The sequence below is a fragment of the Ruditapes philippinarum genome, unplaced genomic scaffold (assembly GCF_026571515.1).
Source record: "Ruditapes philippinarum isolate M1 unplaced genomic scaffold, ASM2657151v2 ctg1239_1_1_1_1, whole genome shotgun sequence".
Taxonomy (NCBI): domain Eukaryota; kingdom Metazoa; phylum Mollusca; class Bivalvia; order Venerida; family Veneridae; genus Ruditapes; species Ruditapes philippinarum.
In genome coordinates, this window is record NW_026866030.1 from 14,743 (window position 1) to 38,451 (window position 23,709).

Genomic DNA, 23,709 nt, shown 5'->3' on the forward strand with positions numbered 1-23,709 from the left:
GAAAGTGTTTCAAGTGAAGGTTTTACCAAACTTACATCATTAGCCTCAACAAATGTGTCTGTGAGATCTATAAAATCTAAATCAACGGTACCAGCAACATCTTTAGTGACAAGAACTGTTCTACCCCCGACTACGACAACGTTACCGCAGGTAATGTATTGTTGAATATTTAACTGTTACATCGGCATATTATCATCGTCATAACTGGATTTAACAAAGCAAAATAAATGCTGCAATGTCTTAATTACAGTCTTGGAGATTTGTGCATACCTTCTTTTCTGCTGTTTTAAAGGAAAGTGTGGCATTGGTTGGGAAAAGATTCCAAATTCAAACACATGCTATGAATTTGTTATCCAGCTCGCAACTTGGTCTGATGCAAGCGACAAATGTAACGAGGATGGTGGTAGTCTTGCAAGCATAACTTCTGATCAGGAACAGTCATATATTGCAGGTATATTGTTTCAGGCCAAAACTGGACTAACAGGTTCAATTGTAAAAATTTCGTTAAACTAATTTTAAGCAAATAATATAGTGTTTGTCAGATAAGGATTGCATGAGTTTGCTCATAACATATTTAATCTTTTATTATTGTTCACAATAACAAAGTAAAACGTGGTTTACTTTGAACAGTTCTTTGTTTGTCTAATATGCCCAAATGATGTTTTGTTCGAAGAAAAAAACGTACAATTATATGCATGTGAGGAGAGTAAATATACATGTCTTTTCAAATAAAAAAATGTTGTTTAAGAGTGAAGTTTGCCTAGCAGATATTTAAAGACGCATTTTATTTTTTTCAGGACGATTAAAGGGAATTACCATCGTGCCTGAAGCTATGTAGATAGGTGCTAATGACATTGACATTGAGGCAGGATGGAAATGGACTGATGGACAACCATTTGCCTACTTGAACTGGGCTCAGGGTAATACACCAAACTACAATAATAATTTCTAAAGTGGAAATGATATATGTTATATAACCCGATTCACTTTTTATAAATAAAGCATGAAAATTGGCAAATCTAGTTATAATTTTTCTGTATAAAATGTTATATATTTATTAGGGGCACCAAGCTATTATAAGACCGCAGACGATAATGATGGAACTGAAATTGCAGAAGATTGTGTAGTTATAATAACAGGCAACAACGCTAAATTTGGTCAATGGGAAGATTTACCTTGCTCTAAACAAGAAGGTTATGTGTGTAAGAAAAATGGTACGATGCAAGAACTTGACATTACGATTTTTTATTTAAGATATTGATAATTATAATGAAGATAAAATTCTTTAAACAAAAGAGGCAAAACGTAAAAGCGTAAAAGTAACAAAATAAACAAGGCATAGCACTTAATTCTGTGATTGAATTGTGTTTTCCTTTCGAGCAAAATGTCATTTTAAAGATGTATATTATGATGCATTGTCACGTTTTAAAATTGACTTGCATTTGAAGTGAACAATATGTAGTTGTTCATTTGAATCATCAAAAATCAAACTTTAAAACCGAAACGCCGTTAAATAGCTCAACCAACTACAAAATAGCCATAAAGACATAAAGTAAGCTTAGTTTCCATCGAGTTATTAAAATGACTTTAAGTACAGGCTTATTGTAGAAGCAGTATTCTTATTACGAAATTAAGTGGAATGTTGATATTGCAATTGAGTTGGTTAACCAATGTTCTGAACAATTCTCGAATTAATTAGAATTTTATGAGACAATATCAACACGTTTCCGAAAGTAAATGCATGTACATTGGAAGCCAATGTATAAGATGAATCAGTAATTTCTTTTATGTAAGGCCTTTTTTATAATATATTGATGACTTTTTATCTGCTACATGCATAGTTAAGTTTGCCTTTTTGAAAATAAGCGCATTAGAACATTATCATTACAGAATGTTTTTATCATAAATTCATATACAGTTGATGAAAGAAATGGCACCACTACTACAGAGATGCCCCCATATATCGCAGGTAAACTAATGTATTAAATTTTATATATTTTATGAAATCTTACCCTGGATTAAAAGAGTTTGCAATGTTACAACGACAAAGAAAATATTGCTTAGTAAGCATTATATTGAATACTAAATACTGCATAGGCGGTGATAGAGATTGTCGAGATATATCTGGGTTTTTTTTTCAAGAGTTAACTTTTAATTGCTTCTTACTGTGACATTAAAACGTTTAAGGTGTTAAGCGTTAATTTATATTGTTGTAAATCCGTGCATTCAGATCAAATGAAAAGATCAAATTATGATATTTGTATATACTATTTAATTTATTCATTTATTTCATGTGACAGTCATATAAAAATCAATATTTTTACAGCCATATGATGTGTCGTAATAAATAAAAAGTAAACAGATGTCTAAAAACATACATTGTTTTTTGCTTTCACTTAAATTTTATACATCTATCTTTGTTGTAAAATGTTGTTTTATTTTGTATATTGCAGAAACAGACATTGTGGAGGTCTATCAAAAACCAACTTATCGTGCCGACTTTAAATCTGTTGACCTGTTTGAGATGGGTGTACGAGTGATGAATTACTTCAGATTTTCAGTGAAAACTAAAAGAGATGCTCATGTTTTACTGCAGAATAAACGAACAGATTTTACAAATGATGTCTACAAAGTAATCATTGCTGGTTGGTGTGGTGGAAAGTCTATTATATTTCATGCTGGAAAGAGTGTTGAGTATTTACAAACTGGATTAGTATCGGCAGATACATTTACGTAAGAACATAAAACAATATAATACTAAAATGTCAACAATTAATAAACTGTTTAGCAAAAATGCTGAAAGGAAGGGCGTCTTCACGATAACAATCAATCTTAATGTATCACTTTAATTTAATATTCGTGTAACATTTCTTATGCTGTTAGATATATTCTACTTTATTTTAATCAATACTATGCCAGAAGAGTCAGCGTATTTCAGTACTTGTTACGTCATTTTTATGCTCCCCGAAGAATTTTGGGGGATCATATAGTCGCCGGGTTGTCCGTACGTCCGTCAGTCAGTCCGTCCGTACGCACGTATGTACGTCCCGAATTCATGTCCGGCCCATAACTTCGTTATTTGAAGTCAGATTTTACAACTATTTCACAGAAATTATCACCATATTATGACGACATGTTGCGCGCAACATTTGGGTCGCTACCTTGAAGGTTAAGGTCACTGCATGACCTTGCATCAAAATCGTGTCCGGCCCATAACTTCGTTATTTGAAGTCGGCTTTTACAACTATTTCACAGAAATGACCACCATATTGAGACGACGTGTGGCGCGCAACATTTTGGTCGTTACCTTGAAGGTCAAGGTCACACCATGACCTTGCAGCAAAATCGTGTCCGGCCAATATTTTTATGATTTGTCGTCGGATGTTACAAATATTTCACAGAAATGATCACCATATTAAGACGACGTGTCCCGCGCAAATTTGGGTCGCTATCATGAAAGTCAATGTCACAGCATGACCTTGCAGCAAATTTGTGTTCGGCCCATAACTTCGTTATCTGAAGTCGGATTTTATAACTGTTTCACAGACATAATCTTAATATTGAGACGACGTGTTGCGCGCAACATTTGTGTCGCTACCTTGAAGGTCAAGGTCACATGACCTTGCAGCAAAATCGTGTTTGGCCCATAACTTCGTTATTTGAAGTCGAATTTTTACCACTGTTTCACAGAAGTGATCACCATATTTAGACGACATGTCGCGCAACATTTGCGTACCTTGAAAGTCAAGGTCACAACATGACCTTGCAGCAAAATCGTGTTCGGCCTATAACGTTGCTATTAAAAGTCGGATTTTACAACTATTTCACAGAAATTATCACCATATTGAGACGACGTGTCACGTGCAACATTTGGGTTGCTAAAATGAAGGTCAAGGTCACAGCATGACCTTGCAGCAAAATTGTGTCAGGCCTATAACTTTGTTATTTGAAGTCGGATTTTACAATTATTTCACGGAAAGTATCACCATATTTAGACGACGAATCAAGCGCTAATTGTTGGTTGTTTTTACACTTTGAACTTCGTCTGTGACAAAACTCTGACACTACAAGAGGGATACCTTCCTGTTTCCAAAACCTATTCGGGTTCAACCGGCTCTTGTATCGTTTAATTATTATTATGAATTATCTTTGAACGTCCATGATCGAGTGGTTAAAGTCGTGGATTTAAAAAAAAACTTGCCTTTTATTGATGTGTTTAAATTACTCTAAAGACAATTCATTCCTTTGATTGAGGAAGGTTTTAGTAAGTTATCGAGCTAGTTTTGTATTTTTATTGTGTAAAAAAAAAAAGAAATTTGTCTGGAAATGTTTTGTTTTCTTATTGTGAATTTCAGCTGGTTTTGGATAACATGGACTTCAAAACATATTCAAGTGGGAATTTCAGAGGAGGTTGGAAAGAATATGATCTTAACATTCAAAGATGAAATAAGCGACATAAATTATGTATCAATTGGAACGGACTGGAGTACCGATGCTTATTGGCGTATTCCTAAAGGTTGGACAAACTGTTTTAATAAGCTCGGCTTTTTTGGCAGATAATTTTAGCTTTAGCTACGGTCAAGCCCTAAAAATGATAATGACCAACTAAAACAACCAACATGTTGCATTATACAAGTCTGACCTTTACTATAAACTGACCTTGTCTGTGAAGATTACAATTCTGGTTTTTGCTTAAATCTAGACAAATTTGTTAATCATTATATTAACAGATCTTATTTTTATTTGGACAAAACGACACAATCGCGAAAACTGATTAAAAATGACCTTGACCACATCTGCTTTTTACCATAAAATTAAACAATATTTAAATTTGCTTAAATTTTGTAAACTGTTATTCATTTAATATTTTGTCTTCTGTTTAGACAAAACGACACTTAAAGCCGACATGCTGAATTATTTAAGTTTTTTTTCTTGACCTTAAAATGTCTGTAACTGTCATCGGAAAAACATTGAAACTTGCTTGAACTGCGATAATTGCTATAGCTGCTATTCATCTACGAATTTCACCCATATTCACATAAACGTCACTTATAACCCAATCGACATGTTGAACAATTCAAATTTGATTTTGACTCTAAAATTATATTAACCGGCAAGGTTCAATTAAACGGTGATACGTGTAGGATCCATATACAGATTCGATTAAAATCTTTGGTCAATCAACTAGAGATAAATAAAGAATCCCTTAAAAAAGCCCAACAAGACAAAATTGAAAATGTTGCAGGCTCGGTTTGATTGAGCCTGTTAACACTTGTGATGAAGAATGTAAATTGGACCTTTGCCTTTAAGTGACAGTGGCCGATATGTTAAAGTGTGACTGAATTGTGGTTTAAATGCCACCACTTTCGATTTCAATTATATTGGATGCTCATACCTCTATATAGAAATACCTTAACATAGCGAAGAACTTTATGTATGAACAATAGGCTTATCACATTTATTAATATTCAATTATCATTACATTATGATATAAACATTTAGTTTTAAATATTTATTCTTTAGGTGATAAATATTACGGTTGCCCTGGTAAAGGATGGATAGGTCACAAAGGCTCTTGTTATCTTGTTGTTCAGGAGGAACTTGACTGGAACAGTGCAAATGATTTTTGTCATAAAGAAGTTTCTGAACTTGCAAGTATAAAAGATGAAAATGAGCAAAGTTTTCTATTTAGTCAGCTTCCTCAAGGTGAATGCACTTTCAATATTTTTTTTTCCAAAAGTTATGTATAAACTATGGATTCCGAAGATAAAATAAAGAAAACTTTAAATTCATAATAGCTTATATATAAATATATTGCTTTGTTTACCCGAATGCTATAATTATTTATATTACTTAGTAAATAAAAGAAAACGCCATAAAATTGTACAATTTAATTGCTTTTCTATTTGTTCATTAAAGATAGTTATTGCTTCAATACATTTCACAATAATACGATGTGTGACAAATGGGCAGAGTTCGGAGAATGTGAACGGAACCCGGTATGGATGGCCACAAACTGTCACCTTGCTTGTAAACATTGTATGCACAATTGTAGGGACATGTAAGAAACGTTATCTTAAAATCATTAACGTATAAACTAAAATATTAAATTAAAATTTATTTTTGAAGACAAGATTTTATTTTGTTTTGCAAATGTCGGTCGTTGTAGCAAGTTGTCGGTATGTCAGTTGGTCGTTTCCGTTCAATAATTTAATCTATAGCTTTAAGATTTCATAGGATGATAACTTTTATTTAAAATAAGATCCCTGCTGTTTTTTTGGAACTGATGGATTAAGATTAGGATCACAATGACCATGAATGTAAAACCAGTTTACGCTTAATTACTACAATAACCTCCAAACATCATAGAATGTGTATCATTTTGGGCGTTTTTGCATACAGGAAGAGGTCACAGTGACCTTGAGTGTAATTACGTTTCAGTTTGATAGTTAGAAAAAAAACATTTTTTTTTCAAATTGCAAACGGTGATTGGCATTGCGTTCAAGACCCAAGCTAATCGTGTGATTGACTGTGAAAACCGTTTTTACTCAATACTTAGAACATACGTTTAAATGATTGGTTACATTCTGATCGATTGTATCGGAAGACATGTGAAACATAGATCAGAACTTATTTTTGTTAAAGATATTTAGCTGTAACAGGTATAACATTTGAAAGCGTATAAAATAATTGAACATATAACTGTTACAGATATAAAAGCTTTAAGTGTTTAGAATGGACGAAACAAGGAGAATGTGCAAGAAACCCAAGATGGATGCTTAGAAATTGTGCAATGTCATGTGGGGTTTGTCAAGGAGGTATTCTAATTTAACGTGATACACGAAAAATGTATTTGACAGATCTAATCAGTACATAGTTTTTATATAAAAAAAACCTGACACATAGTTTTTATGGTCTGTTAATTGACTTTTATTCTTCTAGGTGAATTATTTTTATTTTTATTATTGTAAAGTAAGATTATTTTATGCATTTTATCTTTTTATAACTTAAAAATTAAAGTTGAAATTTAAATATCAAAATGCTTGGAGGATTACCTGAGGATTATCTTTTTTACAAGCACCGACACGAGGTTATTGGATAGGTTTGCAAAGCACTGGAATGGACCAAAGTTACAGATGGTCAGATCATAGTGAAGTTACACATACGAATTGGAACACTCATCAGCCCCTCTGGTTTAACCTTCGACCTCGAAGCTGCGTCGCCATGTTCGTGCAAGTCAGTCTTCTTGATTACAAATTTGAACATGGTGTCATATAAATAATATACAATCAAAATAGTTCTGTCATATTTTGATACATGAACTATTACAACGTTGTCATTCACGTGATTTGCTACCCGATACCTCTGTTTTTTCACGTTCCGCTACTTTACTTAAGGCCGTGTCATACGTTTTAACTTGAAATTAATATTTAACTCAATATTTTAAGGGAGAATGGTAGCCTAGTGGTTAAGGTGTCTGCCTCGCAACCCAGGGATCATAGGTTCGAGCCCGAATCGGGTCACGACCATGTTTCTTCATTTGACACCAGTTGGTTCCAGGAAGCGGACTCGAAAGTGATTAATATAAGTTGCAAGAACTTGTTTCGCAATCGAAGTTAAATAAATATGTTTAAACTAACTCAATTTTTCAATATAAATGTGTTCATTTTATAAAGGAATATTGTAAAATCTCCTCTGATATAACCAAATGTCATCATTGTCTTACTTCATATAGTCTGATTTTATTGACCTGTCAATTATGAATACATTATAGCACTCATTTACATATTCGATCCCACTTCGGTTTTTTCCGTTTATTTTACGAGAATTAATATGGAGTGTACCACTTACGTTTGGAAAACTCTCACTAGATTAATGTAGGTTCTTGTAACATCCGCAATAGCACAGTCGGTTAAGTGATAACCTAATGCATGAGGGGTCCGAGGTTCGATCCCTTTTTTGACATTCTTTTTAGACTTATTCTATCTTTATTTTTAAGAATATTTTAATGAAAATGGTCAAGCGCTTGCAATTTGTCTACACGGATATGAACCAACTAAAACACTGAATTGTCACATTTTATATTGTATAATTACATTTATTGATTTTAATCGGAATGAATTTTCAGTATTAATTCTTAAACATTGTTATATACAAATGTAAAGTATTTACAAAAAGGTGCAAAACATATTAAAAACGGAACAACCATAACTTAAAAAACATGTTGAAAATAGTAATGAATAAGAAAAATACTGGACATACTCTGTCTCGATCCTACAACACGTTGAACATTCAGATAAAATATACCAGTGGTTTACTCTAATGCACTATAACGGTCAGTGTAACTAAGTCAAAATAACAAGATGGATTTAATCACATCTTACTGCGCACATCTCACGGAATTTACCGAACATTTATCGAATATTAATATATTCTGTGCATTGACCGTATAATCAGTATGGAATTGACAGGTTAATAAAATCAAACAATAATATGTGAACTACATTGTATGTTACAAAACGCGTAGCTCATATCTTTATGGTTGTTCTCCAAAGAGAAGTAGCATGTCCCTGTTATTTTACACACACCGGTGTCAAAAGAAAAAATAAACGAATAACGAAAATTCTAATGAAGTGTGGTGTATAAACAGCAATTTAATGAAAACAAAACGATGAGCTAAGCTTCCAAATTTTTTTCAAAGTTTAAAATCCTGTATATTTTATTGTTCATAGTTTTTATAAATTCTTTTTGAAAACCAATTTTCAAACTCAAAGAATATGTTAAAAAAATCCACTGCAAAAAATTTTTTTCACTTATATCTAAATTCATTCATTCTTTTTTTTATTTGAATAATTTTACTCAGACTTTCAGAAAATAAATTTCTAAAATTATTTAAAGCATACGAAACGATGAGCTAAGCTTCCATTTTTTTACAAAGTTAAAAACCCTGTATATTGTTATTGAAGTTGTTACCATGCTGAAGTAAAATTTCATATGTGTATATAAATATGCTTCTGAAACAATTTTTTCAACGTTTTTTTCTAAACAATGGAGATAATGGATAATAACGATGAATATGGAACTTGCAACGTCTTCCACGCCACTAAGCCTTGACTTATTGATGTTTTTACATAAACATTTTTAATCAATGATTCCGAAGGACCAAAAATATAACAACACTTAAATGAAAGGGATGGGATTTTAATTTGAATGGCTTCATGCGCTGACTTTTGTTGTATAATACATGTACTGTGAAATTTATAACAAACATTAAACATTTGTACTGTAAAATTTACAACAATCATTGCACATTTGTATCTTCAAGTTGAAACAAATCAGATATTTTAGAAAGGTGATGATTTATTACAAATTTCTTTTAAGAATGGCCAATGGAATGATGGGCAGTGCTCTGATCCTCTCCCAGGATTTATATGTAAACAGCCAAAGATGCTCTTGTCCATAACAACTCAATCACCATTCAAAGAAGGCTGTTCTATGGTATGTAAACAACTTTCTCTAGAACGAAACTATATCAGTATTATTGATAATTACATAATTAAGATTATGTCACAATTAAATTTATTTATTTACTAACAGATTGAAATAAAATTCTAGGACAAAATAGAAAGTTTATACAAATTTAAAAGGCAAAGAGCAACAATAAATTTGAGTTTCTGTATCTTTGTGGTATAGGACATCGACTTTGAATCATTCACCCTCATAATTCGGTAGTCTAAATCTCACAAAAAAAATTGAATTTTCGCTGTTTGATCTAACCAGTTATGGAATGACAAGACCGAACCAGAACAAATTATAACATAACAGGTAATGTAGATGATTAAAATAGTACAGACAAGTATAGACGGTTCCATTACAAGGACATCATTGATGCACGAACTGAATAAATGGTAAAGGTGACAACTATGTAAGCTAACGCCTCAAGTTTTTATGTGTGTTGTACCTGCTCTCAACTGAATAATAAATTGTTGTATTCTTATTTATTGATTTGAACACAATTCTTGATTTGTCTATAGAAGAATGGGTACGGATATGGAGTGTACTGTTACGTTTATGTAAAGGAACAAAAAAGTTGGGTTGATGCGCAGAAAAACTGCGTTTCCAAAGGAGGTACATTGGCCTTTGTTGGAGATGCGTAAGTATTAATATCTGTTGAAAATGTAATAAAAGTCGGATAAAATTCATCTCTTGATACTTGTAAAGAAAGATATAGGTTCACAATTTGGATCATAATCAAAAATCAAAACATCCCATCAAGCGTGATGAAATTTCTTCTAATTGGACATTGTCTTATTAGGTGGAGACGCATAGCATAGTTGTCACAAACAGGTTTCAATTTTGTTAAAATGTGAACCAGTAGATTATAATGCCATTGAGCTTTCAATTTTGAGAGTAAATTTAAGCATTTATTTTACTGTTTCCATGTGAAAACAAATTTGCCATTGTCGTCATTCTATTTTTGGCATTATGTGCATTATATAAGAAATATGTGTAATCTTTAAAATCATGTTTAAAAAAAATCACTTTCAAAATTGTTATATTTGGCAAAATCGCCTCTTTAAGAATAATTTCGTTACAACTATCAGGTACATACAGGCGTTTGTTGATAGTGAACTGCAAAACCAACTACAAGATTATTGGATAGGACTGTCGGTTACAAATGGAAATTGGTCTTGGGATGGATACCAAATAGACGATATCAAGCGGACTCTGATACACTTGGATCGGAGTGTAAAAGGTTATAATGTGGATGTCCAACCATTGTGTTCTGTATTGTTTTAATAATTTATGGAATTGTTACACTAGTTTAAGACTGTTTTTATATGACTAGGTGAACAAATAAAAATCAAACTTGACCGCTCAAGCCGATGCTAGGGGGCGTGAGGGGTGTTGCACTTATTCATTATCCCTCATGTACAGACTCAATCAAACCGAGTCTGCAATACTTATGTAATTTTGTTGTGATTAAGGCTTCCGAGGGATCACTTTTTTCCATATTATTTTTACTTCACAACAGCAGGTGTCAAGTGCCGTGTGGCAGCTGTAAAAAGTTGCCCCGTACTTCACTTCAGTGTTGTTATATTTTTCTGGTCCTTCGTAATCATTGATGTCAGCTATATTAAGTGTTGAGAATTGAGTACCACTCAAGCCGGCGCTAGTGGGCGTGAGGGATGTTGCACTTATTCATTATCCCTCATGTACAGACTCAATCAAACCGAGTCTACAATTCTTATGTAATTTTGTTGTGATTAATGCTTCCGAGGGATCACTGTGTTTCCAGATTTTTGATTGAGACAGTAAATTACACTTTTACTGTATATTGAATACTATGAACTATAACAAACGCGACTCTGATTATAGTTGAGTTACGCCTCTTTTTGGTGATGTACTGATATACAATTTCATTAATCTTTTTTAAGTTAACGAAGTAACAGAAGGCTGCTTTGCAATGTCAGCTAAAAAACCTATCGGATTATGGAAGATACACACCAACTGTTCTTCCGAATTACCATCAGTATGTCAGGTACCAAGACCTGGATTCACCACCACGACTCCTCCAACAACAGTATCGTCAACTGAACCTCTTCCACCTTGCGAAGATCCTTGGCAATCATATGGGCAACATTGCTACAAGGTAAAGAGTTTGAAGTTAAGATTAAAGGCACAGTTTGTAAAAGTTATTAGAACAAATATACCCGTTACGGCTGCATGTCTGCCGTATGTCGATTTGTTCTAAATACCATAAGATTAGTTTTACATTGAACATGTATATACATCTTAAATGTGATGAAACGGAGCGGACATTATTTAATATAATTGTTTCAATGTAAACTCAAAGTAAACTCAACAATTTTATGCATTTTGATCAGAAAATTGATTGAGTGGCATTTACTTGTTCTTCAGCGTAACTTATAAACTTCTTTCAAGAATCAACTTGCAGAGGTTCTTAAAATGTTTATTACAATTTTATTTGGCAAGATGTTATATATTTGGAATTTTTTATTTATATTTCTACATAATACTTTCCTTTTGTGATAATTCAACTTGTACCTGTCTTAGAGAGATGCTGGATAAAGACGAAGTGTTTCAAACGAGAAATTCGAAAATTGAAAATACTTTATAGGTTAATTGAAATCATTTGTATATGGAGTTTTATTAAGACGTTTAAGAAAAGATATTGAGTTTTTCTGATACCTCTTCATGTATTTTTCTACACCACAAAGTTCTTCTAGTTATTTAATGCAAATTTTTTACCAGTCAAATTAATAGCGTGTTTTATATATAATTCATGTAACAGTAACTTTACAAAAAAGGTAGTCAATGTTTTATTCCTTTTTGGAATTCAGGTATCTGATGAAAAACAACAATGGCGCGTGGCCCGTGAGATATGTATTCATTATGGTGGTGCAATGGTCACCATTAATGATGCTGATGAAAACGATGCTATAAAAAGAATGTAACCATTATTTTTATATTCATATCCTTAATTTTAGTTTGCCGTGCTTAAAATCTCAATTTGCTAATTGTTAGCAATTAAATTTCTGTCTAAAAATGTTTCTTAATTTGAAATGAGTCTGGCATACTTTATAAATACCTGTCGTCTTAAACAACTCATTTATTGCCATCGCAATCATGAATTGTATTCTGAACAAAACCAGTTTTAATATTTGTTAGACTCATTCAATTAAAGCCGATTAGCTTAAAGAAACTCGTTTTTTATAGATGTTGAATATTATACACATTCAAATAACTAACAGCTTGATATTTTTATATATAACTTTGAAATTGTTCTAAAAGACACACCAGTATATAATAAACGAATTTGTTCTAGATAAAGCATGCCTTAACAAAATGATCTTAGTTATACTTATATTTATTTACATTATACTGTATATTTGAATAAAGTTGAACGTGAAAGAATCAAACAGCTGTATTTTCAGTGAATATGCTAGATTATTGATAAAAATATTTTATATTGGTCAAGTTTTTTTCCGATTGCTTTAAAATTATGTGCCGTGATAAGAAAATAGGGAAAAAAGAATGCTAAAGAATGTCCAAAACGGCAAAATAAAATTGAAAATTGGGAATTTAAATTGACTTATAAAATTGCAATGTTAAATAGGAGTTTTTCCTAATATTTTGTGCTCTATAAAATAATAAAATGGTGTCCATTTTATAGGTATATTGATTGCTGTATCCCCTATTACTTACGAAACCGTGGTGATAGATGTATAATTTACTGTAACTTTGTTATTTGCTTTTCATAGATACATTTGATTTTAATTTTACCCTTTATTGTTTCATTTTTCTTTCATAAAATTGTTATACTCTTTTTCCAATAGTATACATTTGAATGATATTCACTTCCTTTATTATTCAATGTGGGGCATTCAAGTTGTTAGGAATACATCTTGTTGTCTCATCTTAGGATTGATGAAAACACTTGGCTTGGTCTGCATGATACAGAAAATGAAGGTGGTAAGCATTAAAATTTCCAAGTAGCATACACATTTAAGTATTATAAAACAAACTCTAGCAACTAAATTGACTATTAATTTGCACTTGCGAATAAAGCAATGAATTCTTGATGTGTGGTTCTGATATTTTATAGACACTACCTTAACCCATATTCAACGATCCAGTGAAAATAGCCAAACATTTTCGTCATATTTGCTTTCCAAGAAGGCAATGACAGTTATATAAAAGAGTGTTTTGTCTTTCAAGCATGAATTCATGTTCTTTATTATACTTGGAAGTTCATTAGTTTGTCTTTGCTTGTTCCCAAGAAAAAGGGACATAAGCCAACTGAAACGATTGTCCGCCCGATGTCAAAAACCAAAACAAAACTAGCTTCATGTCTGCGCTCTTACGCATTCTTTGACACAAAATGACATAAAATATTTTTAAGATGCGCTCTTAGCCCTTTATGTATCGTGGTTTGACAAACATTTGTAAAATTGTTTAAGCACTAAGATTTGAAATTGACATCGAAATAGGTGAGAGCATGGGTTATTATGTTTGTATTTAATTTTTGAAATACACTTTAGTGTTTGTTTGGGAAGATGGATCCCCGACTCTGTATTCGTCTTGGAATTATAATGAACCAAACGATTTTGAATCTGACGAGGACTGTGCAGTTATTATGGGAGGTAACGGACTTTGGAACGATGTCAGATGTTACTTTGTGAGACGTTACATTTGCAAATTACCAAGAGGTACGTTCGATTCATTTGATACATGATAATTTAATAATACACTTACCAATTCAAGAATTACTTATATTGCCATTATATTGAACACTAAACGAATATGATAAAGTTTAGTTTATTCAACCATATTCACATTGACCAGTAGAATTTAAATGGCGACTATCCAACTTTCCTGGTGAAGAAAGCCTTAAAGTTTCACATTCATAATTTAAGAAGGTAGCAAGCGCCCGAGTGGATCCATTAACCTTTGGTAAGCTAGGTTTCACACATGAAAAAAACCCAATGTCCCCGACGAGATTCGAGCAATCAACAGTGAGGGATAAGTAGTTCAAAGTCAGCGAGATTTACCACTTGGTCAAGGAGGCTTTGTCCAATTAAAATGTTTTAGTATATTTCAGTTGGTAGATCCCTCTGACCTTTTATTTGAAAAACAATAGATTTAACCACAAACATTTCAGATGCCTTTTTGTTAACAAGTCTTTTATGGTGAAATTATAATTGTAATGCACTTATCTGATTATTTGAATTAGTTAAGTTAGGGTCATTCAGGGATCTATTCATTAAACTGTCAAATGATTTACATTTTTCTGTTGATTATATCAGATATTCGATAAGGTCAAGTATATAATGTGTTTAATTATTTGATATATAAATAACTATCACTAGCACCATCACTTTTTATCATGATAAGTAACTAGAGACATTTTCCTTTTGACCACATTGTTAGATAGAAAATTATTTTGAACACTTTTGACTTCACTTAAACCTAAGTCAATGTAGCTATATTGCCATTGTTGTTTATCGCTGTACCACTGATGTAAACTACTGTTGCTACATGTGGAAACAAAAAGACTTTAACATTTTTTCAAGATTTGTAATTTTTATTTGAATGATTTCTTTTTAATTCGTTTCAACGAAAAAACAGTTTCTTCAAAAATAATATGTCATGGAAAATAATGTTTATACATTTGGTTTCAAAGAAGCAATGACGTTACTTATAACTAAATAGCTACGTATTTTATATACCATAGCTACGTGTTATATATAATCAAATTATATATTAATTGCAGGAAAAAGCGTAAATAAAGATCCGCCTAAGATAAGCACTTTCCAAGGTATTTACGTTAACTTTAATTCATCTCTTAGTATCATGTAATGTTATGTTATTAAGCATTAATGCTATATAATTAAAAATAAAATAAAAATAAAGATGACTAAAGTAAATCAAGATTTTTTTCAAGCATAAAAATTTAAAGTATTAAAAAACCTTTTCAGAAAGCGAATTGTTGCATGCGTGAGAAAAGTGTTCCAATAGGCGGTACAATATTAATTTATGTAAGAATTTCCTTTAAAGAAATGTTCGAAACACAATATTGAATTCCATCTTTATGCTATTCCAGCGTGTGATGAAAGTAGTCCTGATGACGGGTGGAAAGTCTTTGGTGACTATTGTTACTTTTTTGGTTATAATGAACCACTAACCTGGCATGAAGCAAATGCAAACTGCTTGGACAAAGGCAGTAATTTAGTCAGCGTTCATTCTGAAGAGAAAAATCGTTTCTTACTAAGCATGGTTTGTATATAAATTAGTGTTAATCATGAGCTCTTAACAATCGGGAAATAACAACTAGGTTCGGGAATTATCGTAATCCACAAGCAAACCGCTGTCGATATCTTTCAACAGTTTTCTGAATACGTATATTTCATACATCCTTTTTATGCGAGATAGTGCTCATTATTAAAACAATACGAATTTTATTTGATGTTGACATACTTCCTTATTGGGTTTTACATATTCCATGTATTGTTGGCGAAATAAGGGTTGTATTAAAGACAAACACCCTGGTTTCCTTTCGCGAGAGAGTATGCTTACAGAAAATTAACAGCTTTTCTTCCCATATTTGACAAAAGAGAACAATTTCAATTAGATAAAAGTATTGTGTGTTTTTCTCTTATATTGTCATATGAACAGGTATTTCTTGTTGTAGGCATCACAAGAACTTGGTGTGTATTGGATTGGTTTTAATGACTTAGATCTCGACAATAGATTTAGGTACGCTACCTATTCAAATGTTGCTCAATTCTATTTTGACGTATAAAAAGATGAATAGAATGAAATCTAATTAAAATTAGTCTATAATACTATTATCATTTAACATTTATTACAAACAATCCAAACTATTATATAGAGATAATTAGAACAAATAGTTCGCATTTATTTTGAATACATTATGACATGTTGATTGTTAGTTCGGTTTTAGCCCTGTCAGGCAATGGCAGTACAAGCTTTTAGGATCGTTTTCTGTCCGTTTGTTATCAACATTTTATTCATATGACATGTTTTGTCAAATTCAAAGCAAGGCAAAACTGTACCGCAAATCAAGAAGGTATTAAAAGGAGCCTAACTATTTTCAAAAGACTTTGACATAACCATATTAATAATCGGTCGAATAATGTAAAAATGAAACATCGTTGTAAAATTGAAACATTTTATACTATATTATTTTCATAAATGATCTCTTCTTATCTACCAAACAGCTAACTAAAAATAACTATACAAATGTACTTTTCATGAGGTTAGCAAAATGAATATTAAATTAGTTTAGAATAAAAGGTACCACTTTAATTTTCAAGTTAAGGAATCTCTTTAACTAATACTTTAATTAAAGATATAACTTTATTCAGTTGGAGCGATGGATCTGTCGTTGATTTTACAAATTGGGCAAGCGGGCAACCAAATTATGGCGGAGAGAGGTGTGTCACGTTTTACTATCATGGTAATTAATCAATATTATCATTTTAGTTTTCTATTGTATAAAATTCATAAGACGGGTATAGAAGAATATTTGTTTCATTTCTTTTAGCGGTTTGAATACAAATCTCTTTCTATTTGCAATTTTTGTTGCAGAAATGACTAATAATTAACTTACCGAGTAAATTTGTTGTTTAGGATCATGGCACGATTATCCATGTAGCGACCGAAGACCGTATATTTGCATGAAAAGAAAGGATCGTGATACCATGTCGACAACAACACCAGCAAAAGTAGTAATAAATGGAGGATGTCCAGAAGGATTCAACCACACATTCGGTATTGTCTACCGTAACCACAATAATATTTCTTATTCAGTATAAAAAATAAAAAATTGAGTCAATAACTATAACTGTTTAAGAATCTATACTAAGGTTTAAAAGTCTGAAAACTTAGATTCAAATAAAGTTTACATAAGTCAACTAAGGGGCACTAATAACAGAAAAATATGCAAACGATTTTTGCGAAATATACTCAGAAATAAAATGAAAATCGTATTTTTGAGCCGTCAATCAAAATGTTCTGTCCCGTCATGTTAGAAAACCTTAGTGTAGCCCCTTTAAGTATTAAAAGTGTTATTGAGCTTTCAAGTACTTACATGTTGACTGAAACACACATTTTACCGGCATGATATTTTCCTTGGTGTAACCATTTGAAATACGTTATGTCTTTAGTCCATAATAATACATTTATTTATTTGATGATGTAGTGCATGTTTCAAGCTATCATTACATCATTACATAAAATTGACTTGTGGAGTTCTACTCTTTGCAATAAGTTTTGAAAAAAAGTAAAATTAACGAGGTATCGACTGCTTTGATTTGTTTTATGTTTTCAATTATATTCACTTTTTCTTTTATCTGTTATGCTTTATTTGATTTTTTAAATACAATAGTAATTGAAGACCTAATTTATTTCTTACTCAAATTTTTACAAATTTAATTCTAATTTGCTTTATTTTGCAGGCAACAAATGTTTCTACTTTAATTTTGATGACAAAACATACTGGGCCCATGCAAAAGATAAATGCGAAATGATACGAGGGCATCTACCAAGTATTCACTCTGAAATCGAAAAAGGTATTGCTTGCGAATAAACCAAGGCTGAATGAAAGCTGTTTGGCATTGTCCGCTAAACTATTCGTCCTTTCTTCTGTCTATTTTTTCGTCCTTCTGTCACACTTTAACTGTTACGTGAACCTAAAACTATATATGCTTATAACATAAATCTTCATATGTTTGTACATCTTATAAAGGAGAAAAGCAGTGCCTAAAAGAACCATGACTCTTTTTTGAATAATTTAAGTTATTTTCCTTTGAAATATCTAATACTGATCTTTTGCAATGGCATATTTCAAAAAGTAATAGAGATAACAACTTGATCTTTCAAACATTGATAGTTCTCATAAAAAATCATAACTCTCTTTCATGAATTGCTCTAGTGCTTTCTATACCTTTTGAGCTTAATTAACAAAAAGTTTAATTTGTTACATAATGCGACAGACACACTCTCACAGTTGTGAGCATTTATATCAAATCACATATTTGTGATTACTTAAATCATATAAACGGTTTCCTCTGCACATTACCTGAACAAAAAATAAACTTTGCGCACAGCTATATGCTTTACATTTACGGACATTTTGCGGAGTTATATGACAATTATTTTTAAATTAAGAAGTTGTGTCCTTGACCAGTGGCATTGAGGCCTGATTTTTGTGTGCATCGCTGCGTCTTATAAAGTTTAAAAATATATAAAACATGGATTATAGAACGCAATAGTATCTTTCCATCTAATTATTCTTCTCTGCTTACCTTGACCTTGTATATATTGGCCTGAATAATGCTGACAATACTAAGCCTTATGTAAAATTAGAAGATATGCTCTATACTAAATGAATGCTGCTTAGACATTTCATCTTGTATCTTTTGTCATTTATATATGAGCCTTTATTATGCTTGAAAGACTGGCCGAATGCTGGTGAACATTTTGATATATTGCATCGATTCATGTCTACTAAATAATCAAGTCACGTATTTTCATATGAACTTTGACTTTTAAATGTGATCTTGGCTAATACACAGGGACCTTGATATTGTGCGTAAAACATCGCCTAGCAATGATGAACTGCTTTGTCAAGATTTGTTAAAATCTCTTTATTCATGAACACATTTTGTTCTTGACAAGCGTTGTTAGTTGATCTCTAGGTTATACCTTGACCTTTGACCTAGAACTTGGTTAATACTCACGACACAACGACTAGACATCTCCCACAACGACTAACATCTCCCCAACAGAAAATTCCTTTCATTCCGGCCAAATTGTCCTTACACACAATTTCCACTTTTTATCTGACCTCCACGGTGTCCCGTTAGGGCCAACGCGTCATACACTATTTCGAACAACGAAAACATGATATAAGGACGGTGAAAAGTCGTTCGAGGAAACCACGATGTTAAAATGTTGCACGTACGATGATGAAAAGTTTAAACACACGATTGTGATATCTACCATCGTACTTCCGACCTTTCATCATCATGATTTCGTTATTTTGAACTTAAATAGTCGTGGTTTCGTATTTTCGAGTTTTCATCATTGTACTTTCATATCGCCAACAAAAGGCTTCGTGTCCCTGTATTTTGCGTTCCTTTGCTTGTATTATATAGATGTGTTCCAGTCAATGCGACTGCCCTTAAATATGGACTAGTCATAATGTTTCTATTTAATAAATGTAATTTGTAGTCTCTGTGGTACACATGTAACCACTCGATGGCTTTCATATGCCAAATATGAAGTATATAACTTCATAATCGTTAAATCATCAATACTTTTTGCTCTCCTTCCCTTTTTTCAGATTTCATAGCTTTGAACGTTTATGGAATATCTACTTCAGTCTGGTTAGGAATGCAAGATTTAAATACTGACGGTCATTTTGATTGGGCAGATAATTCTCCCCTGGACTACTCAAACTGGGCAACAAATGAACCATCTAGTAATCACTACGATGCCAACGCACATGTAACTTTATGTTCTTTAATTTATTTATCTATTCGTATTTTGGTTTTCTAGAACACATTATTATTTCAATCAAATATGAAAATGCCTACTTTTTATATTAAATGTTTTGGTCTTTCTAGAACACATTATAATCTCAATCAAATATGACAAATGCCTACTTTTTATAACAAATATATCATTTTAAGGGATAATTCTAGTCGAAAATATAACGACTTCTGTTGTTTGAAGTTTCCTGTTGGTAAATGAATGTTTCAAATTCAAATGGATATTTTGTAAGAAATGGAAAACAATGTGAAATTGTTAAAAAAAACAATTACAACAAAAATCATATTCATAATTCAGCAGGATAAAGGTTCGTTTAGAGGTCATAATATCATTTATGATCAGTCTGTTGATAATTTACAATGGCTATGTGGTAAGGTGTAGGATTTCCTAAGTTAGACTTTTTTACTTATCCATCTATCTATCTATTTAATTACATAAATTCTTGATTTTATTATTCTAAATGAGACGTATTTGATCATTTTAACACATAATTACATATCACACCAAGGATAATGTGTTAAAAAGATAATATATTGTTTTAAAGGAGCCATGTGTTGAAATGTGGACAGATGATGCTAATCTTGGTTTATGGAACGACGTAAAATGCTCTGTTCATAGAGGATTTTTGTGTTCAACATTTAAAGGTTTTCATCTCTTTTTATATAAGCATGTATTTGTTCAAAGGTATCATTAAAATAAAAGAAACCATTTTAATAAGGGGCCTTAGTCATGTAATATCATATTAAATTTTTTGTGGGCCCCAAATAACTGTTTACTTTCACAGATATATAAACAAATCTCGTATACAATATAACTGTCATTTTGTATATGTTTCAGACCCTTCGATGCCTATTCTGAGTGTATGTCCTAACGGGTATATTTTACTGAAACAGATATGCTATAAGGTGACAGCCGCAACACAATCTTGGAACCAAAGTCTGCAGTCATGTTCAAGTGATGGTGCCCAAATGATTTCAATTGCTAATCCAGTTGATTTCATCCTGTTAAGGGTGCTGTTAGGCTCTGTCGACCTGACTGAAGTTTGGGTAGGGGGAACTTTAAACGATGTAAGCTTTTTCTTATTTCTTTTACTGATTTACCAGCTGCGATTCTTATATAAACATTTTTAGAACATTCTGTATTTGAAGTTGACTATTCAACAATGAAGAGCTTGTCAGAATATACGGATGTGCAGACTGGTCCGGTTTTATTCTGGTAACAAAAGAATAATACATCATTTTCGGTTTCAAATGGAAACAAAACAAATACAACTTACCTTTTAATGTACGTAAAAAAGTCTAGTAAATAAATGTTGCTCATACTGACACTGCTTAATCAAAAAAATATATTTCAGTACTCTTGATAAACTGTTGTAGAAAACCTTCAATAAACATTGTACGAGATCAATATCTAGAGTTTTGATAAATAATCAAATTGTGTTTTTTTCTCAAAAGGCATCTCTTATCTTTCTGTGTTAATATTCAACAATTTATAGAACAATTTACAATGGAATGATGGATCGAGTCCAACTGTACCTGCTCGAACTTCGATATCAACAGGATGTCTTTATAGCCAGACAAATATCTTGTCAAGTGCTGAATGCAGCGAAAACCGTGCAGTTATTTGCAAAATAGATAACAGTAAGAAAATTTACTACGTACAATAACTTGTATTCATGTTTGAAGAAGAATCACAAATATCTCATTTAAATCATTAAGTGTTCAAGGCTTCGCACCATTTTGGGAATTCTTGAAAAACTTAAAGGTAGTTTGTCAAGCTAGCAACTTTGTCTTACCATTTGGTATTTTATATACATGTATTTCAATTTTTATCATCATTGGAGAGCATGACTTTAGATGAGTTTGTTTATAACAATACTGATATTGACCGTTTGTAACGTTGTAATTATAAAGTAGTTTTAAAGCTTGATGGCAGGCCACATGACTGTTTATAAACCCTTGTATGCTATGTAACCATTGCCTAGCGACTTTGGTTATGTATGCAAACAACCATTCATAGAGGGCCATATAACTAGTTGCAAATCTGATAACTGATAATATAAAACGGTTACTTGGCGAATTTGTTTCTAATCTAAGAATACAAGTTTACTTCCTTTAAGTAATGAATGGAACTGAGCCAAAAAGTCCTCTTAAAGTATTGAACCGATAAATTCTATCACGAACATGTGAAGATCATGGGAATCAAGAAAGAAATGTTTGCCAGTAAAATATTCATTGCAAGCTTTACAAAATGGAGCATCGTCTCGTGTTAAAATTTTAGAATGTGTAACTCTAGTATGCATCTAAGATGAACAAATTGACCATGACAGTTAAGGAGAGATGGAGATGTTGATTTATCAAGGCATGGGTTGACATCATGAAGTTTTTTAAATACAGCTTTGTCCTAATTCAGATGAAATAGGTTTACTTATTGCGGGTTTAAAATCCCTTTTTGTAATTCCTGATAATTCTAGTGGTTAAGAATTATGATTCTTTAGCCAAAATATATACTTTTTCATTTCCTCATATTTCTATGTGGCCTGGGATCCAACATGTTTTTAAGATATTATGAAATCGCAAAAATGTTTCTTAATTCTTATTTGATCTGTAAAGGACCTGACTTCCTACTTTTAAATAAAAATAACATGGAAAGTGAATTTGGAAAAAAATATGACAATCGTGCTGTGAAATGTATGGCACTGCAAGAAGAATGGCGTTAACTTCAGCAGTAAATATAGATGCATTTTCAGGTAATCTTAGTAAAGGTGTAAATGATTTTCAGAGACGATTGAACAAATTTACAACCATACTTGAGCAGTGTTAATTTGGACAAAATGTTCATGTACTTCTGTGAACAATGAAAACAACAACGGAAATTAAGCCTTCAATTTAAAAAAAAATAGTTTAGAAAACCTTAAATATGCCTAAAATATTTTCTTTAAAATGTCGGGAATGATATTCTTCAATGGACTTACAAATCCCCAGAAGTAAACATTAGTTTTTTCATTTTAAAAAAAGTTAACCAATCCTTTTAAAATTTTCAAAGGATGATGATGCAGTATATAAGAATGAATATCAATATAAAAACGTTGTCTACACATCATTATTATTTCAGGTGTAAGCGCTTCCACTTCATCCACTACAGCTGTTACAACCGTAACTGGGGGCCGTTTTATCAACGCTCTACGACACGTCGTAGGCTAGTTTTTTGTCGCAGACATGTCGCAGAACGTTAAGACCGTTTTATTACCGTTTGTCGTAGCCTACGACGTCGTAAAAAATGTCGCAGCTCTACGACAGGGTTAGGGCTGTCGTACGACGTTACTGTAACGTCAAGACTGGCGATCACTGTTTACATGTATACATGCTTAGCACATTAATTTTTATGAAATAACTTTTTCAGAATAAAAAAAAACAAACAACATATTTCAATTTGTTTTCTTTTAATGTCAATCGCTTATAAAGGGACTTTATACATGCGCTTTTATTTCACATTAATATTGGAAAAATCGTAATATTTTAACTAGATTTTACATAAATTTAGACATTTCTTTGAAGAAACCCATATGGTATAAAATCAAGGACACAGGAAAGTTACCGTGGTCAT

The 23,709-nt window shown here is 31.9% G+C and overlaps 1 protein-coding gene across 1 annotated transcript; it reads left to right on the forward strand.

The window, feature by feature from the left end:
• The first annotated feature begins 1,061 nt into the window (after window positions 1–1,061).
• On the forward strand, window positions 1,062–23,542 carry LOC132731065 (macrophage mannose receptor 1-like). The gene is made up of 26 exons (XM_060717175.1): window positions 1,062–1,214; window positions 1,919–1,969; window positions 2,454–2,733; window positions 4,356–4,516; window positions 5,524–5,706; window positions 5,920–6,061; window positions 6,712–6,818; window positions 7,079–7,236; window positions 9,382–9,498; window positions 10,035–10,153; window positions 10,605–10,756; window positions 11,439–11,653; window positions 12,366–12,475; window positions 13,448–13,497; window positions 14,067–14,234; window positions 15,299–15,343; window positions 15,629–15,801; window positions 16,217–16,281; window positions 16,914–17,005; window positions 17,179–17,319; window positions 18,006–18,119; window positions 19,895–20,058; window positions 20,648–20,747; window positions 20,941–21,170; window positions 21,599–21,743; window positions 23,218–23,542. Exons 2-26 carry the CDS (start codon window positions 1,951–1,953, stop codon window positions 23,304–23,306), a joined length of 3,339 nt encoding a protein of 1,112 aa, XP_060573158.1. The 5' UTR covers window positions 1,062–1,214; window positions 1,919–1,950; the 3' UTR covers window positions 23,307–23,542.
• The last annotated feature ends 167 nt before the right edge of the window (window positions 23,543–23,709 follow it).

Coding starts and splice junctions, on each gene's coding strand:
- LOC132731065 (XM_060717175.1), top strand. Junction 7,237..9,381: donor GCGTCGCCATGTTCGTGCAA/GTCAGTCTTCTT, acceptor ATTTCTTTTAAG/AATGGCCAATGGAATGATGG. Junction 15,344..15,628: donor TAAGATAAGCACTTTCCAAG/GTATTTACGTTA, acceptor ATGCTATTCCAG/CGTGTGATGAAAGTAGTCCT.